The sequence below is a fragment of the Borostomias antarcticus genome (genome assembly GCF_949987555.1).
Source record: "Borostomias antarcticus genome assembly, chromosome: 8".
Lineage (NCBI taxonomy): Eukaryota > Metazoa > Chordata > Actinopteri > Stomiiformes > Stomiidae > Borostomias > Borostomias antarcticus.
The window spans coordinates 4,552,913-4,572,217 of record NC_140241.1 but is presented as its reverse complement, the minus strand read 5'-3'; the positions used below and the strand labels follow the sequence as shown (position 1 = coordinate 4,572,217).

Genomic DNA, 19,305 nt, shown 5'->3' with positions numbered 1-19,305 from the left:
AAAGAAGATGCACTTGTGAGTTCTGGCAAGTAGTAGTACATTGGCTCTTCCTACGTTAAATGCAATTATTGTTAGTCGCTTTGGATAAAAGCGTCTGCTAAATGACTGTAATGTAAACACTACACTTGTCTGTGAATCCAGTGTGTACTGGCATTAGTCATAATTTCATATTCTGCTGGGGTTTGTGGCTTCAACACGTACATTAGAGCTTCATTTCAAAGCTGACTTGAAGCGCAGAACATTTCCACACATCAACCAGTCATACATCCCACACTTTTACTACCGAGGTCAGGTACTGTAACAGACTTTTTGAAAAACTGTGAATCATACTGTACTCCGTCTACCACCGAATTATGTTTGAACATATTTTTTTTACACCTAAACAGCTCCGAAAATAATCTGGAGAAATAATGTAAATGAAATGATCTCTCAGGATTGTTACTATAAAAAGTGAATCTGGTTCAGCGCCAAGACAACGTCAGCGTGATGTTATCATCCTTATCTTCAACCTCATCCACTTTCACCCCCTCCTCCCAACCGCCGTTAGTTTGAAAACACCTTAACGGTTGGGCAGCAATGGAAACACAGAGCATTAACAACTAGAGACGTGGGGCATATCTGCTGATCACAGCCCAATCCTTGCACTTGAGTTGCAAAACAATTTTCCACCTCGCAGTCTAACGTCTCTCTCTCTCTCTCTTGGCAGGAAGTAGGATCCATAACCCGTACGATGGTCTCGCCTGGCTGCTGAGCCTCCGTCTGTTCATCTGCCCGTTCACCTGCTCTGCTTCGCTCCACTCTCCTCCTGCCTCCCCCTCGCCACCATGGTCCAGCTCCAGAACTCCCAGTACTCCCACTTCCTGCAGCAGGCGGACGCCCTCCGTCGCTCGGGCTCTCTCTGTGACGTTGTCATCTCCGTGGACAGTCAGACGTTCAGGGCCCACCGGCTGGTGCTGGCCTGCGCTAGCCGGACACTGGCGCAGCAGCTCCTCCAGGGAGCTTCTGACCAGCCGCTCCACTGGACCCTGGAGCTCTTCTCCCCCCACACCTTCCAGCAGGTCCTGGACTTCAGCTACTCCCAGGCCCTGGAAGTGCCCCACGCTGACCTGCAGCAGCTGCTGAGGGCCTCCCAGCTCCTGGAGATGGACCCTCTGGAGGAGCAGTGTCGGAGCCAGCTGGACACGCTCCGCAGCCAGGCCGGAGAGGCCGGGGACACCAAGGAGCCAAGTCAGAACACGGAGGAGGAGAGAGAAGAGAGACAGGCCTCCAAAGAAAGTCCAAGTCCCCAGTCTGTGGAGGGCTCCTCCAGTCCGCCCCCTCTGAGGAAGAGGTCACTGCCGGTCATAGCTGTACCCACGTCGGAGGCGACCAAGTCCAGGGACAGCGTCATCACCGGCCACGGCCCTCGCTCCCTATCCAGGTACAGGTGGCACTCTGTGAACGCCCTGCGAAGAATGGCCCTGAACTATTCATCGCACTCCCTCCATCCCTCCCAGCAAGCTCTGGCACATCCTTTCCCTCTCTCCACTCCTCACATGTACCCCTGGCTCGCCTCCTCCATCCCAGCCCCGCGCCAGGGCTCTGTCATGGGCTACCATAGCATCCTCCACCCGTACACACACACACTCCTCGCTGGCTCTCCAGAGCTCGGGGATATATTCAAGCAAGGCCTGCTGGGAAAAACGGACCTCGCGGGTAAAGTGCTGATGGGAGAAGGCCCAGGGGAAGGACCAAGGTAATTTTAGATTTCTGTATTCTGTTTTTTACTTTTTTCCCCTTCTCTCCCTGTTTTTTTCTTGACAGAATCCCCCTAATTTGCCTAGCTTGGGGCTCCCTGTACTGAAGCTGTAGCAACTTGACTCACTAGTGTTTGATTCTTCTACCCTCTTGCACTTTCCAACAAGCAGAGTTTCCCCTGTTGGTACAGTTAACCCTTTAGTGCCCATCGGATACAGATACTGTATAACTACTGTATTAACCCCTGCCCGTACAATAGAAATACACCTTTTTTTCAACTGTTTGAATGGCTGTATCTACAAATACATACAGTACAGCACAAAAGGAATCCGAAGTTAAATCTTAAACATCCATATATGTTATGTATCTACATAATATATTTAGTAAAACCTCAGTTCAAAATGAAAATTTTTCCCAATTAATGATTTTCTCGGCGATTGTATAAGTAATACGTAATTCAATGTGATTGTTCTGATTTTATGGATAATTGCTCTTTTCAAATGATTTCTAATGGTGTACAGTGTACAGAAAAGTGTAATTCTGAGTCCTATATAGAGGCAAGCCCCCTTGCTTTTTTCTCTCCAGTATATATACCAGACTTCAAAGGCATTCAGATCTGCCCACGCAGAAGAGCTATTTTAGTCCTACCCTGAAAACATTTAATTTCAATCCTATTCCTATCTGGTTCAGGTAAAACACACAAACTCACGCACACATGCACGCACACACGCACACACACACACACACACACAAACACACTCCCACACACACACACATACACATGTACAGCATAATTCATATTTAGATATTCTCCCCAATACTACTTTACTGTAACTCCATACCAGCTTTTAAACCCTGGTCCTGCACAAATGTGCCTTAACAATAAGTCTACTAATTTCAACCAAACTCCTGATCTATTGATAGCCTATGTCAGAAGCCCAGTATATATATGGAACCTTTTTGATGTACCCCTGTTTCAGTTTGGGAAATAACAACTCCGCGGCATCACCCTGACTTCCTGCCCCCTCCTCCAGATCTCGTATCTGTGTCCTTATCAATTTGGGGGCGTAGGAAGTTGTCGCTCTGTTCACTTCCTGTTGCTCACACAGATCAGATTTTTCAGTTTTGCTTGAGGAAAAGTGGGGAGAATTGCAGACAGTCAGGGAAATGCCTGAGGCAACATGAGATTGAAACAATGTTGAACAGAGTTTCTAATGTGGAGTATGTGAAGCTGTCGCGCGATGGGAAAGTCCAGGGTCCCTATTCACACAGCCGAGCATCACAAGTATATTTTGCTCACTTATTAGTGTAGGGCTGCCCTCAAGACAAATCATCACAAGTATATTTTGCTCACTTATTAGTGTAGGGCTGCCCTCAAGACAAATCATCACACGTTTTCAGCACACTATACAAAAGTGAGCAGCTCTACTTCTATTAAAAAATACAAATTATATCTGGTCTCTTTTCTGCAGTTAGTTAACTCAAACTATTCTCCGAATTGTATTTTGTAATTGAATCTATCCTGCGTGCAGATACGGCGAAGAGTGTTCGGGCAGAGCGGGGAGGATCCTGGAGTGCCAGCACTGTGCCAGGACCCTGCTGGAGAGACCGTGGCTTCACACATCAACCAGCAGCTCCTCAGGTAACACCCACCCAAACAGCCAACACCAAAACATCACTAGCCATGCAGGCAGCTGAACACAGAACGTAGGTAGGTAGGTAGGTAGGTAGGTAGGTAGGTAGGTAGGTAGGTAGGTAGGTAGGTAGGTAGGTAGGTAGGTAGGTAGGTAGGTAGGTAGGTAGGTAGGTAGGTAGGTAGGTAGGTAGGTAGGTAGGTAGGTAGGTAGGTAGGTAGGTAGGTAGGTAAGAGTCTTAGTAAATAATAATAATAATAATAATAATAATAAAAATGCATTTTATTTCAAGGTGCCTTTCAAAACACCCAAGGTCACCCACCGTACATGGTTAAAACAAGTAAACAGACACAAAATTTACAAAGGTACAACAATAACAAAACAATTATAAAAATCAATCTAAAACATTTTTAAAAATGATAGAGAGTATGCCTGTATGAAGAGGTAGTTGGTAGGCATTAGTGTGTTGTTCTATCCAAGAGCCTTAGCATCCCTCCATGCTGACTCGGGTCAATTTTGTCCAGACATCCAGGGATGAAATGAATAGGCTGATGGCGGCTGGTACTGTAAGAAGGGCCTCCGGAAACGAACATGAGAAAGAGAGGGAGGAAGAGACAGAGAGAGAGAGAGAGAGAGAGAGAGAGAGAGAGAGAAGGAGAGAGAGAAGACAAGAAAGCGTGGGAGAAAGAGAGGGAGAAGGAGAAAGAATATGAGAAAGAGAGGGTGAGAAAGAGAGAGAGAGAGAGAGAGAGAGAGAGAGAGAGAGAGAGAGAGAGAGAGAGAAGGAGACAGATGAGAGAGGCAGAAAGAGAGAAAGAGAGAGTGATGTGGTGCAGCAAAGCTGTACTGTGGTTACAGGGTAGAACAAACTGTATGCTCTGCTCTGCATGGGTGGTTTTGATACAGTGCAACTATATTCAGGGTTTAAATCAGCTATAAGTGTGTGTGTGCGTGTGTGTGTGTGTGCTCGTGTGTGTGTGCGTGCATGCATGCATGCATGCGTTTGATGGCTTTAGCAAGCACTCATTTCTGAAAGACATTCAATATCAGATGCAAGATTATCCCTACCTTAATGCAAATACAGTACCATATGTATAAAGTACACCACATGCTTCTAAATCACATATAACCTGGATGTTCTTAAAACCCTGTGTGCCTCGCATCAGTGTTTACCAAGCTCTGCTTTCACTGTGTCTGTTAAACTGAGGCCGAAATAGAGTTTGGACAGGAAGTGTCTGCCTAATGGGTCTGTGCACGATGAGTTTAGAGTGGTGAACGTTGCACTGTTGTGGTTCGTTGACTCTTCCCCCCAGCCCTCCCTCCCCGTGTTCAGCATCCTGTTTAAATACCATATAGGGCCCCACAGAGACGCCGCGCCAGTGCCTATAGGTGTCAAGCTGCTGAAAGGTTACAAAGCACTCCGCTCTCCTTTGAATTCGCACCTCGGCTTATTAAGAGAATCACAAAAGTGCACGGTAAGAGGACCGTTTCCGTCCTAGTGTTCGGGAGGATGTGGTATGCGAGAAGAATGGGCTGCGCTCACCCTTTGAAACGGGAGAGCGAGCGCGATGCTACGAGCTATAGATGGACGTCATTGCCACCTTACCACCTTACCTTAAATTATCTCCGGTGCATCCTCCTCGTTTGTGGTCAGTGGAAAGTACACCAAACAATTACACATGCACACTGTGGTCATCATAATACTGAGTGTGAGAAGGAGTAACATGGGAGTAGAGATGCTTTAAACAGAATAGAGGCTACAGCTAACCGCAGGTAACCAGATCTCGGTAAACATGCAGTGTGGGCCTTTACTGTGCACTGCTATTAGTAGGCCATATCAGAAGCCTGACTACAATGACGATTATAGTGGCTGTTGTAAATATGAACACGCATACAGTACCTGAAAGCTATGGACACAAACGCTTTCAAGTATAAGCTGACCAGTACAAAATGATTTTTTGTCTGTTAAAGTTGTGTCAGTTGATGCATCCCATTTTCAATTGCAAGCTTGCTAATGGTAACATGGGTGATGAACTAAAGAGGCTAAGATAGGCTACTGTACCCAACGTATACAGTTTTAATGTACATTGAGGTCATTATAAAGATCTTCTTCCAGAGCTTAATGATATCTCATCCTTCTCTTCCTCCTCCTCTCTCTCTCTCTTTATTCAGGTGCGGCGTCCCTGGGGTGTGGCTTTTGTGGGCGGGGCTACAAGCTGGGTCATATAGTGCGGTCCCCACGCCGAGGACACAGCGGGGAGAAGCCCTACGAGTGCAAATGCTGCCCCAAGAGGTTCAGTTTGAAGCATCAGTTGGACACACATCACCGGGTGCACACAGGTAAAGGGGGTGGAGGGGCCTCCGTGTACGTACCGTAGAAACGTTCGCCTTCTCATATTTTTACCTCTCCCTTCCTCTGGTGATCTACTTTTTGACTTAAATGTTCCCGACAACGACCTTGTTGTTTTACTGGACTGTGTATGGCACGGGAATATTGTTGTTGTATGTTATTGTTGTTGTTGTTGTTGTTCAAAGTGTTTGTTACTCAAGCAAAGCTCTAGGTCAGGGAAGAATTTTTACAGCTCACTTATCTGGCCCCCGGGTGATTACAGTTTTTTTGCTTCCCTCTGGAATATGTAGAGAGTGGGTCGTATGCCCACCTCCCTTGTTCTCTGTAAAGCGCATTGTGTTGCCTCTGGGTATGAAATGCGCTATACAAATAAAGCTTTGATTGATTGATTGAAAGCTACAAATGAATTCCCCCACGTGGGATCAATAAAGTTCTCTGAATCTGAATCTCCCCAGGAGAAAAGCCCTTCGAGTGCCGACTCTGCGGCCAGCGGTCGCGAGACTACTCCGCCATGATCAAGCACCTGCGCACGCACGGCGGAGCCTCGCCCTATCAGTGCACGATGTGCCTGGAGTACTGCAGCAGCCTGGCCGCCATGCAGAAACACCTGAAGAGCCACCCAGTCCAGGACTTCCCCCCGGACTGGGGCATCAGCAGCACCTACCTGTACACCTGCCATAGCTGAGCTCCGCCCCTCGACCCCTCGGCTCCACCTGATCTGCCTCTGATCACTGATCACGAGGCGAAGATCACATATTCACAGTCATAACCATGTGGCCTAGATTAATATATGGTAGTAGAGACGTTTTTATTTATTTCTTATTCGACTTTTATTTATACAGGTTAGTCTTCCTGAGATGACACACAGAATGTAATGTATATACACTTGTGATAGTTCACCGACAGCAGCATCTTCAAATCCACTGAGCACATCAGTCTGTGATGCAAATCATTTCCAGCACAGGGAGACTCGGTGACAGAGCTGTCCCTCAGAATGTAGTGGTCGCCATATTTCGCATGCATTAGTTTCTCTGGCGTTAGAATCAATGACTTCACACTTATTGTTTCATGCTGTGCAATGATACTCACCACTGTGTTCTTTATCATGAGGTGGGCTGGCCATCTCTTTCTCTAAGACGTAACTATCACTGGTATTTGTTTATTTTCAAAGCTATTATTGGTCAACTTCCATCTTACTGTACATCTTGTCTCTGTTGGACTGGAGCCTTGGCCCCTACCAGACCCGATGAAATGATCGGCTTGTTCTCAGGGTTCCTCGAGTGCTCTAGACCTATGTACTTAAACCTGTAACTGCATTTTATTATTAATATTATTATTATTGTTGTTATTATTAATATTATTATTATTATTGTACATTGCATTTGTTTGTTGATATTTGTGTCTCTGTGTGAACTCACCATCACTGTAAATGAGGGAAACCTCAGTGATTCACGAGTATAAATAAAGCTTTGAAATTAAATGAAAACCCGTTTTGATCCAGTACTGCATTCCTATTCTTTATTCTACTACAGTATGTAGGAATGATCTTCTGCTTTTCAATGCTGGTTCTATTAGATATGTGTGTCTGTATTTGTTTGCCAGATGGAACGTGACCAATGTGTTTGTAGGATGTTGCAACAGCTTTCTAGCAGTGTTTTTGCAATTATCTGGGATCTCTCCTGCGAATAAGAATTGACAACAGACAAAATAAATACTTTTTATTTTCAAAGATGTGTGTTATTACCTTTAGAGCATACAACTAATATTTCAAAGATAATTTGTCCTTAGTTATAAACAAGAACATCTACATGTTTAGTTTGAGTTAGTTTAGTCTCAAACATCCTCTTAATTACAATACAATGACTTGAAGTTCAAACAATAATCTCTCATAGCAGTGTAAACTGTAATCTACAGTAGTATCACCTGGTCTTCAGTGATCTTTAGTAACAATATCTGATTATCATTACGTAATGCTGAATAGTGTAAAACCACTATAGAAAGCAATGTGCAATGAGGCTTCAGAGTCAGAGCCACAACCCAGATAGCAAGCGGATCTGGGCCATATATGGGCCGGAACTAAGCCACAAGGGCCAGATCTGGCCTGTATATGGCCCAGATCCGCTTGCTATCTGGGAAGCAAATACATGTAAGTCTCGGATGGATGGATGGATGGATGGATGGATGGATGGATGGATGGATGGATGGATGGATGGATGGATGGATGGATGGATGGATGGATGGATGGATGCATGGATGGATGGATGATTGGATGGATGATTGGATGGATGATTGGATGGATGATTGGATGGATGGATGGATGGATGGATGGATGGATGGATGGATGGATGGATGGATGGATGGATGGATGGATGGATGGATGGATGGATGGATGGATGGATGGATGGATGGATGGATTGATTATGTTAAACCCTGGTGTTGCATCCCAATGACAGTGTTAAAGGGGAGTATATGTTCCTGGCTCTCCTCATTGTTTACCTCTGAGAATCTTTCTTCCTGGACGTTGTGGATGGTGAATGCCCCATGTGACACCTACCTCTCTCTCTGCTCCTGGGGCTCACCCAAGATGTCTCAGTCCCGCCGGGATTAACGGAGTTCACACACTGCCAGAGCCATGCTGTTGGGCCTTGCTGGCGCAGCAGGGGGGGTAGGGGGACCTGGTATGTGGAGAGGAATCGACTCAGGTCCACCCTGAAGAATCCTTCTTCATTGTTAGGAAAGGCTGAAAGTGGGCTCCCCACTTGACCTCTGTTTCAAAGTAAGAGACGTTTTAGCCTGGCACATCATGCCTGGGAGAGGAATTAAGACACACAGTATCTGCATCTTGAGAACCTTGGTCAACAGTGAATCTCTCAGCCCATATATTCCAAAAAAGTAATATCTCTCCTCCACCACAAGATGGCAATATCCACACACAATCTGTATCTGGGTTTCTTTTTGCCACTGCTTTCTAAGAGGAGCTATGTTTATCAGTATACTGCACTGTAACTTTTATTCCTGTATTCTATTTGTCCTGCTTTTTGTTTAAATGTCTATAATGACTTGCTTTTTGTTTTAATGCTTTTAATTTGTCCTGCCTTTTGTTTTAAATGTCTATAATGTCTTGCTTTTTGTTTTAATGATTTTAATGTCTCATGTAAAGCACCTTGAATTGCCCTGTGGCTGAAATGTGCTATATAAATAAACTTGCCTTGCCTTGCCTTGCCTTGCCTTGGGTGACCAGGAGTAGTCAGATGTTAAATCAAAAAAGTAAAACAAGGACAAACCTTTTTTTCTTAAATCTCGTATATACTTTTTTTAGTAAATATTTACGTTTTATTTTGAATTCCATGCAGCTTTGAATTGAACAACTCCATCCACACAGATAAACATTACTTGTGTGGTCGCAATTTCATTGTCTCCCCCAGTCTAGAGAGTCATAGTGCTCAACCCATACACACTCCCTTCTTGCCACATCGCATCGTAGGGTTATGGGTAGGCCTGTTTTTGGACAGGGGAATCAATATCCACTTAGACCGGAAACTACAACTGCAAAGCAAACAGGCTCAGGCTAGGGCACTACGAAGGGCCAGACGTGACCAATCTGTCTGGTTTCAAGGAATTGGGAGGAGTAAGAAAAATTAAAAAATCTGAACTTGTTGAACTGAAGAGAATGTTTTCCAAAAACTTGTTTTCGAAGGATGAACTTTCCCAGAAATGTCTTACGCAACTAGCAACGGATGTAAAACATCGGGATGCAATAGAAGATGGAGGGTGTGGTAGAGGGCCTCCGCAGAAGAGTAGCCTATACCCAGAAAGCAAGCGGATCTGGGCTGAGTTTCCCAGAGGCATCTCTGCCTCTTACGATGAACGTAGCGCTACGATGCCTCTGGGAAACTCAGCCCTGGGCCATATATGGGCCGGAACTAAACCACAAGTGCCAGATGGCCTGTATATGGCCCTGATCGGATTGCTGTCTGGGTACTGACTTAGTAGTTCTGTAATAGGCCTAGATATGACAGCCAAGCAACACACAAGATCCTTAGAACATTTGTGCAATATGAAACTTATATAATTTGGGAATTTATAAGTAGCCTATTATTAAATTAAATAAATTATATAAGTGAGTATGACTTACGCCTAGTTAAATCCCTTCACTCAAATCAATGTCAATTTAATTCGCTTTATTACCATGACATATTGTTCATCAACCCTATAGTTCAATTAATACATCCATGGCCTAGCCTAACTTTTTGAGAAATCCGCTATGACGTGAGGGGTATTCTTATCAGACGACCAATCATGACGGAGGTGGGATAGCAGCACGGAGGATATGAACCCATCATCGAGTCCCACCAACTCTCTCCTCTTCAGCCTCTAAATAGGCAGCCAGAGCAATCTTTCTACTTTTTGACATGACAGTAAAAGCCAAAAAGTTGCGAAATGCAATGTAACGGTTGGTTACAAGATAAAACTTATAGCCTACAATGTATCGAACTTGGGTAGAGTCAAGAATGTTGTTATGGAAACTAAACACACTGCGCACACAGCGATAATGGGATAATGGCGCATATGATCATAACCGAAAGTTGCTCAGGACCGGGCGTTTACCGTGCAAATCTTTATTTCTTATTGTTAATACTATTTTATTTTATTTGTACATACATTTTCATGTACATGTCAATGTAACAAAAGCTTTGGCAACACTGATGAACAATATATCATGCTAATAAAGCGAATTAAATTGACATTGAATTGAGTGAAGGGATTTAACTAGGCGTACGTCATTGTATAATTGTTGGTTATTTATAGGTAAAATGTAACAGCATGCAGTGCACAATCACAAACATAATTTTAAGAGGAAGAGGACGGTCCTCCAACGAGGCTATATAACGAATCCCACGTCAACTTCCATCCCACTGTCTGTTCGCTGTCGAAACTCTTGAAATGGTCTACTCTAGGAATTGTAAATTATTGCACACTTTTTGGAGTGGCACATCACGCGCATGTGTGGAATGTAAATCTAGATTCGAAATAAAAGCAGGTAAGATGCTGTAACCTAGACTAAAGGGACATCTCAATGTAGTCCTAGGCAATTGTACTGGATTATTAATGCATGGCATACTACCTGATTCCATGTTTGTCTGTATTGTTGGTGCCCGTAATCAAAGACAAGACTGGTAAAATATCCAACATAGACAACTACAGGCCAATAGTTCTGGCTAGCATACTTTTTAAAGTTTTAGAACGAATTATTTTAGATAGGCTTAGTGAATATGTCGCAACCACTGACAACCAGTTTGGTTTTAAAAGTAAGCTTGGTAGGCTACAGATCAATGTATATATGCACTGAAAGAAGTCATTAGTAAGTATAGACGACAGAATTCTACAGTGTTCATGTGCTTCTTGGATGCATCAAAAGCCTTTGATATAGGATCAATCAGGGTCAATTGTTTGCTAAACTCCAAGAGCGAGGGGTTCTACCTTATCTGAAAAGGATCCTGCAGTTCTGCTCTAGCTATGGAGCACAATATGATATCAGAAGCCAGACCCTCTACGGATGAGAGATCTATTAATAGTCTAATCTTGATTTTTGTCTCAGGGTATGAGTTCTCTCCTAACTGTGGTATTTTGGACGATGGCGGCAGGGCTGTGCCAGCGTACACAAAATGTAAGAGTAATACATTCAACAACGGCAGCTTCGACAAATGCCAGCGCTGCTCCATTTGTTCTGCCGGCCGAATATTCCGTGAATGCAGCATCACAGCGGACACACGATGCTGTCAAAATGGGTGAGATTTGCGGCGTCTCATAGTGAGTCTTTGATATTACCTCCGCCCCAGCGGCAGCGTAGGGCGAGAGGTCATGTTTTTGGTGGCGTGTCTTTATTACCTCCGCCCCATGCAGCGACAGCACAGGGCGAAAGGTAACCTAATGTTTTCCGTGGCATGTGTTGGTATATTTATAGCCTATTTATTTACAGAATAGAATAGAATAGAATGTTTATTTTGTCATATGTAAAAAGTAGGCCTATAGGTACATTTGGAATTCTTGACATCACTTGTACTTAACAATATCTCATCAGCACTAATCAATTCCTCATTCCAGTCCTAGGTACGCGGTTACATACTGTAGACTTTATAGGGATTTCACCAGAACTGATACTTTGGTAGGGGGAGACTGGGGGCAATTGTAACATCTTAAATTGCACCAATCTGAAATTAGATAGAACCATGAAACCCATTATGCACAATGGTCTGTGATGATCCCTATCTGCCTGCCAATGGACAAATTGATGTCTCTTACTTATCAAAGTTTTCCTGCCAAGATTCATGCATGAGGTATATAAGTAAATATTTTCAACTACAGTATCTTCCTCATAGTGTCTTAACTTTTAATGACTGAATTTAAATCTGTCTAGTTTTGATGACTATTATGTTGTCTAACATTTGATAATATCTTTGTCAAATGTTATCTCTGTTGTTTCTAGCAGGGTAGCTTGTGTCATGTTTGTAGCCAGCAGCCACAACTCCTCGTCTTTTACTGGGAATCCATGAAAACTTATTCCAGCGTGTGCTTTCTTAATTTTTCCTGTGCAACTGGGAACAATGCATACGACAACCATTGTTGAACAATCTTACTAAATATTCCGATTCTGATATTAGTTTTCCCTACTTGCTGATACTACTCCTGCCGGAAAGCCGCCAGATAACGTAAAGCAGGCCACTGCAGCAGCAGTCGTTTTTCACGGCTTCCACGCACCGTCTCAGTTGGGTGTGGCCTCAGTAAGCAGCGAGCGCAGTGCATTGTGGTAGTTGTAGGTTTCTTCCCATTGAGCAAAAAAGAATTTCCCGTCTTTTCTCTGGCCATAAAGCACAAATTTCACAAATAACGTTTGCTACATAGGTGACCCAATTTCAATTGACCTTCACATTACCAGCGGTGAAGTAGTCCTTTAAGCTTTGGACCTAACGAATGCAGCAATACCAAACATGTCCTGCTCGCATGCACGTGCATGCGCACAGAGCCACGAAATGCAGTCATGGGCGGAGGTCTGTGCTGTCCGAGCACTATTTCTAGTTCAATCTGACATCAAGGTAAACAACCCCTTCATCTCTTTGTAGGCAGCAGGATCACTGTGAGGACGACAGGGTCCTGACCACCACAATGAGGGTGAGTCCACTTTTTAATGCATAAAAGTATCCTTTTATTCAACATCCGTTGGGGAGTATAACTGAGCCTTTAGTAAGTGGAATCAGAATACATGTTGACTTTGTCACACAACCAGATGACTGGGGAGACAACATTTAATCCTGTGTACCAGGATGCTAGAACATCACATTCTGTTCACCTTGTTGCATGTAAGTCACAACCGAACCCCTAGCATTTTTCTAATGGAGGATCAAACACAATATAGAATGTTCCCTGGGAGCTAAACTTCATGTGTTTGATATTCTTCTCTGTGTTCTTTCAGGGATAGTCCCTATCATCTTAGTTGTTCTTGTTTTGTTACTCTTAATCTGGAAGAAGAGAAACAAAATACCTTTCTGTTTCAGGTTTAGAGGTAAGCCTACAGGTTATTCAGTAAAACAGTAAATTCCCTCTATTTGTGTTTATTTGTTTACTTAACCACTGTCTTGGCACTTTCTGTCTGGTTTAGATAGAGAACAACGGTCAGGCTGTACTAAAGACAGCCTTACAAGTGCCGTCCCACCAGAGAGCGTCCTCTACGAAAACCTCTATGCTAAGGACTCACAAGAAGCAGCCATCTTTGATGACCTTACTCCCCTGCAGTCAGAGGCCAGCAGGGGGCCGCTTAGTAAGTCCCACTGCTACTACTACTCATCAATACCAACGGACATGTTTTTTTTAGCATTTCACTGTACACGGTATTAATTAACACATAGATATCCTTGCTGGGAAGTCATTTGCTCCTTTAATGTAACGTAGAACTGCACTGTTCTTCACAGTGCGTGTGCAGTAAGCAGGGGTTAGATTGGGTTATGTGAGGTGGGGGAACGCTTTGTTCACACAGATTGCATGATTGAATTGTGTTACACTGGAAGTCCAGTCATTTTTAGTGGAAGGTGGCCACACACTGGAACACTGGAAGTCCAGTAATTTTTAGTGGAAGGTTGCCACACACTGTGCATCTTTAAGATAGCCCAGTAAAAATGGCGGCATGTCAGAAAGACATTTGACTCTTGTAATCCAATTTCAAATTCCTGTTTAGTCCTCCCTTTCTTCCTCTTTTAGTCATCTTAGACTGTCAATTAAAACTAGACTAATGTTAAAAACAATGTTATTCCTCGTGTGAGTCACTAGGACAACATTCTCAACCAGTTGAAAAAAGGACAACAAATTTAACACGCCTACTTTTCAAAAAGTAAAGAACGGACATATTTAATACTTTCATTGTGTTACTTCAATGCCCTCTTGTGCAAATAAATCCCTAGAAAGTGTGACCAACCACCAGGTTACTCCTTTAACATTAAAGATAACATTGACTGTGCACAGTGTGCACGTGTTAAACTCACCTCAGTAAGTTTAGAAGTGGACAGGAAAGAAGGAAGGCGCAGGAAACAAATGAAACATGGACTGGCTTGACATGTATGAAGCTGTCAACAAAATGTATATAAAAATAAAATAAAATAAACTGTTGGTGTCTGAACGCCCTTAGGGATCATTCTGGCCCAACTTAACCTATGGCAGTAAGTTTGTGGTGAGAAAGAATAGGACCAGGAACACATTTTCGTTTTGAGTTTGATTTATAGGCTATACAGTATATAGTTTTTTTATTTAATACTATTCTATCGTTTTTGATTTATTTAATACAATTTTGAATTGCACTGTACAACATTTCTGAGTGTTAAGACGTAGTAAGATACTTGTGCAAAACAGTGTTTGGATGACATCTGAATGCTCATGTTCTGCCGCAGGCTTGGAGATCCAGTCAGCGCCACTGCAAATTGTCCTGGATAACCTGGATGTCGTGGAGGAGCTAATCATCCTTCTGGACCCAGAGAGGCCTGGCATTAAGACCACCAGACACCTGGCCTCACGCTGCGCCTTCCCCTCCACCTGGATAACCTACACCTACTCCCTGAAAGAGAGCAGGAGTCCATTGAGAGCTGTGCTGGAGGGAGTCACCACCAGGCACCCTGACTGGACCGTAAGACACCTGGTCCAGCTGCTGCAAGAGATGGGACGCAATGACGCAGTGCTAGTTCTCGCTAAACTCTCCCTGTCTAAGGAGATTGTATAGTATACTGTAGTCCAGCAAATCTATACCTTATCTACACTTATGTGAAACAAATGATGCACATCTTAGGCTAATGCCCGTTTGAGTTAGGCTGGAAGTGCAGCTGCCTGTTATAAAGGTGGAAGCAGGGGAAGTTTGAGAGGTGGCGTACACTTGAAACACTTTCAAGTCAAAAGTAGTGTTCTAGTTTGACAATGCGAAAAATATATAGAATCTAATTTCATAAAGCACTTCCAGTACTTCCCATTTCATAGCCTTGAACCGATTGCCAGGTAATCAGGGCAAATAATGCATTAATGCAAAAATGTCACCTCCCCTCAATCATTTTCTTTTACCAAAACTCACGCCCACAAGTATAAGCCTATCAAATGTGCGCCAGTGACACACTTTCCTCTCCTGGTGGCAAAAGGGATAAGTTGGAAAAGGGGAAAATGTATGCAATGACAATTATATACCACCACAAGTTCAGTTTACACAATTGTGCGCATTGCCTATACCTTTTGATGGTTTTGAATTAACTAACAGATAAATTAATTAGCCAAAAAGGCTGCAAAGCTCTGATCTGTTGAGTTCTTTAGCCCTTACATTTATATCATCTGCCAACCTTTGATACAGTTGACCACTCAATTTTAATAGACTAGTCTCTGTTAGCTTTGATTAGAAAGATTGCCAGTGGTTTGCAATATCTATCAAATAGAACAATGTATTGTTGCTGACTCAGTTCAGCCTCCTCCATAAGACGTCACTAAAGGTGTATCACAGGGCTCAATTTTAGGACCTTAACTCTTCATCTTATATATTTACAACATTGTCTCTTGGGAAACTAGATGTAAGGTGCACTTCTATGCAGATGATACTGTACTTTACACATCTGCTTCTTCATTAGGAGGAGCGTTGTCTGCTTTGAAGACAGCTTTTGGCTCCATCCAGCATTCACTTCTAGAGCTTAAGCATCTTGAATGCACCAAAACAAAATATGTGAAACCTATCTATATGTAATAGATACCTATCTACTATATGCAATTCTCTAGATCCCTTTGATACAATACAGTGACAACATTATTAAAACATACACAGACCTCGACTTCATATTCCTGAATCATATTTTTTTTAATGGCCAAAGTGACTAAGACATGTAATTTAAAAGACTCCTGAAATTTGTTCCATGCTTTCAGAGCATCATAACTAAAAGCAGTCTTTACTAGTTTGGTGTTAATAAGAAACTGGCTTGGAAGCTTGTGCTCACACAATTTATAGTTTTTAATGTATATTTTGAAAATACATGAATTAAATAAATTTAAATACATTTCCTAAATACCTATAGTTTGTATTTTATTTTGATGCATTTGGTAGTATTTACTTTTACATTAAAATGTATCGTTGTAGTTTTCCTGTATGTTGATACAGCTCTGCTCTGGGTGGGAACAACAGTGTCCAGCACACGGCAGCAGTCACACTACGGGTGGTTAATACTGTAGGCTACGTGAACCTCCATATATGTTCTTTCACATCCTCCTACTCCGATGCCTGTTTTTGACTTGATGTTCTACGGAATTATTGCTCTGAGTTGTACAGTACTTGACATTTCTGAATAGTAAATTCAAAAGAAACATACTGTATGTTGTGTCTGGTCCGTGTCTGCCATGTGTAGAACATGAGTAATTGCTGTTCTAGTCAGGAGCGACTCATTACACTAGCTCACAAGCCTATTTGTAGGCGTACTAAGATTATCATGTGTGTAAATAGTAATGTAGCTGTGAATTCTATAAAAGTGGGCCTTGACTTAAAGACCTTGGAAACATGTAGCTAAGTCCCAAAGCCCTTAGTTGAAAACCATTAGGCTACTCAGGAATAACTAGTGCCATTAAAATAGTTGTGAGCCAGTGTGAGTCACCCCTGACTCACACAGCCATTCTGCACATTTCACACACAGACCAGACACAACATAAACAATGTCTTTCATTTTACTAAGAAAAGTCTCCATCTGATTCATGACGTGTTCGTACACTGCAGAATTTGTTTGCACCTGTGTTCTCATAATGAATCCCATTGTTATCATAAATTAAAAGTGTGTGCCAGTTCTACCGAATTAGCATAGGTAAACACAAAAATATGCATGGGATGCTACAGGTATAACTCATTCAATCAACGCTATATCCAGAGAAGGACATGATTTCTATTATATTTTGGTCCACACAAGAATGATTTTTTCTTGATGTTTGAAATGTTTATTTTTCACTTTTTAACAGATTTTGAACATTACTAGGATACTAGGCTACCTAACAGGTTAGATGCCATTACAAGCAAACTAGAAATATCATAGTAAGTCTCTCTCCATGTTACGCACATCAATTACATCAAGAACATAACCACAACACATACAGTACAGTAATGGTAGCTATTAGTTAGCTAGCTAGTGTTACAGTAGATAACTACAATGTAGGCTAAACATGATAACACATACTCTTTCACACAATAGTCATGAATGTGCAAATATGTTGTTGAAATATATCATTGTGATGACATCAAATATTTTCTGAGGTAGAAACATTAAGACAATGCATGTATCAGATCTGAGTGGTGACACCATTACTGATAGGTTATTGGATGTGTGGTCCACAGTACATTTATATCTGACAGTTGCAGTTGATAGGAATCATGTTATCTTATTAAATGCAAACAGGTAATTTTTGACCCCCTTATAGAAGTTCAGTAATACAAAAACAATTCATTAAAAAATATATTAACCTGCAAATTAAAACTGCAAATGGTCTGATATCCAAAACATTTTCTGAGGAATACTTGGAATATGAAATTATAAAAACCTTTTATTACAAAGATGCAGTATTGCAAGAAAATGAAACCAATGGGTCATTTTGATAGCCTGATATCACACAGAATTGTCAACTCGTTACACTCAGTTGAGAACTTCAAGAATCAGCAAACTTTAAGTGGGCGGGTTCAAATGTCTGGACCCAGGCCATCATTTTGACTGACTTATGCATCAAAGTCATTCCTTTTGCACATGCACTGTACTGCATCCAACTCCATGTAAAACAGTTTCTGGTTGATTGTGGACAGTACTGAACCTTTTGTGTGTACAGTACATAAAAGACATGTATAAATCTTTTCTTTTTTCTTTACATGGGAAATTGTGGCATCGCTGATTCCAGTATTTGTCAATACTTTCCACCACTTGGATTTCTTAGGACGTTTGCTATGTTATAAATTACATTCATGAGACTAGAACAGTTGCAAGAGTTTCTCTTGCCAGTTGCGCAGGGTCATGTCGTATAATGCCTCTACTAAGTACAGGTTGGCTGTGTGAAAAGGGTACAAGTTGTAAAAAAATATATATATAAGTATTATATTTAAAAACAACAACAACAACAACAACAACAAAAACAGGAAAAGCAGGAGAATAATTTTTCTGTAAGACTGCCACCATTATATAAAGCACAAAGCACAAAATTCTAGTTTCACAGTCTAAACTCAGAAACACAAATGAATACAACTATTCTAGAGCTCAAGCAATCTGTTGTATACAGTATGTGTTGAACAGCATGTGGATTAGAGTATATTTCACTCATCCCTCATGGCAGCATAGGCGATTTTACCCTCTGAGAGTAGGGGGGGCAACATTTTGACGTGAGAAAAAAAAAACAGTTCTGCCATCCCGTCCCATCTATTTACAAAGAATGCCAGTTGTGAACAGTATGCTAATAAGAAATCCGTATGACAATTCAATATGCACAACGTTTCAAACTTCATCAAGACACCACAAGTATGTCAATATGACTTTATGACCAAGCACTAGGCCATACCCAACATCACAACATCAAACTGCAACTGCCTGCTGGTGCTAGCTTCCTCGCCGTTCTATTAATACATCCATGTGGTGAAGTTGCTAGTGCTAGCTTCGATAGCCTCTGCACTTCTGCATTCGATTGCACCTGCTGCGGTGTCATTTCGAGTGGTAGCTTCTTCATTAGCATTGCCAGTTTTATTTTCTTTTTTTATGAAGAAGTGGTCAATTGTTTTTATAGCTCTTTTCGCCATTGTGAGCATGTTGGCTAGTTGTAGCTTGATGAGCACTGAGCAGTAGGCCTACAGTCAGATCAGATTTTTTTGTAACAGATCAAACCTGAAATAGTTGAGGTCGACGGACGAGTTGTGCCATTGGTGATTTATGATTTTTTTTTTTATTAAGGTAGCCTACTTTAAGTAATAAATACACTTTTAAAATGAATGATGACCTAACACAAACTGGTACAAACCACAATTATGTATTTAATAATTGTGTTAATTAGTTTAATTTTTTTATT

General features: G+C 42.1%; 2 protein-coding genes across 2 annotated transcripts; both read left to right on the top strand.

The window, feature by feature from the left end:
• Positions 1-824: 824 nt before the first annotated feature.
• Positions 825-6,406, top strand: zbtb32 (zinc finger and BTB domain containing 32; the record flags this gene model as incomplete). The annotated part of the gene is made up of 4 exons (XM_084442038.1): positions 825-1,735; positions 3,270-3,379; positions 5,544-5,711; positions 6,177-6,406. The coding sequence occupies 4 exons, from the start codon at positions 825-827 to the stop codon at positions 6,404-6,406; spliced, it is 1,419 nt and encodes a 472-aa protein (XP_084298164.1).
• A 4,250-nt stretch (positions 6,407-10,656) lies between these two features.
• igflr1 (IGF-like family receptor 1) lies at positions 10,657-16,125 on the top strand. Its single transcript, XM_084441882.1, has 7 exons — positions 10,657-10,762; positions 11,321-11,510; positions 12,843-12,891; positions 13,007-13,079; positions 13,193-13,282; positions 13,379-13,537; positions 14,658-16,125. Exons 1-7 carry the CDS (start codon positions 10,666-10,668, stop codon positions 14,981-14,983), a joined length of 984 nt encoding a protein of 327 aa, XP_084298008.1. The 5' UTR covers positions 10,657-10,665; the 3' UTR covers positions 14,984-16,125.
• The last annotated feature ends 3,180 nt before the right edge of the window (positions 16,126-19,305 follow it).

Bases quoted from the DNA above. Each gene is read 5' to 3' on its own strand.
- igflr1 (XM_084441882.1), top strand. From the start codon at position 10,666: ATGGTCTACTCTAGGAATTGTAAATTATTGCACACTTTTTGGAGTGGC. The intron at 10,763-11,320 runs GTAAGATGCTGT...TTTTTGTCTCAG, and splicing joins TAGATTCGAAATAAAAGCAG to GGTATGAGTTCTCTCCTAAC. The intron at 11,511-12,842 runs GTGAGATTTGCG...ATCTCTTTGTAG, and splicing joins ACACGATGCTGTCAAAATGG to GCAGCAGGATCACTGTGAGG.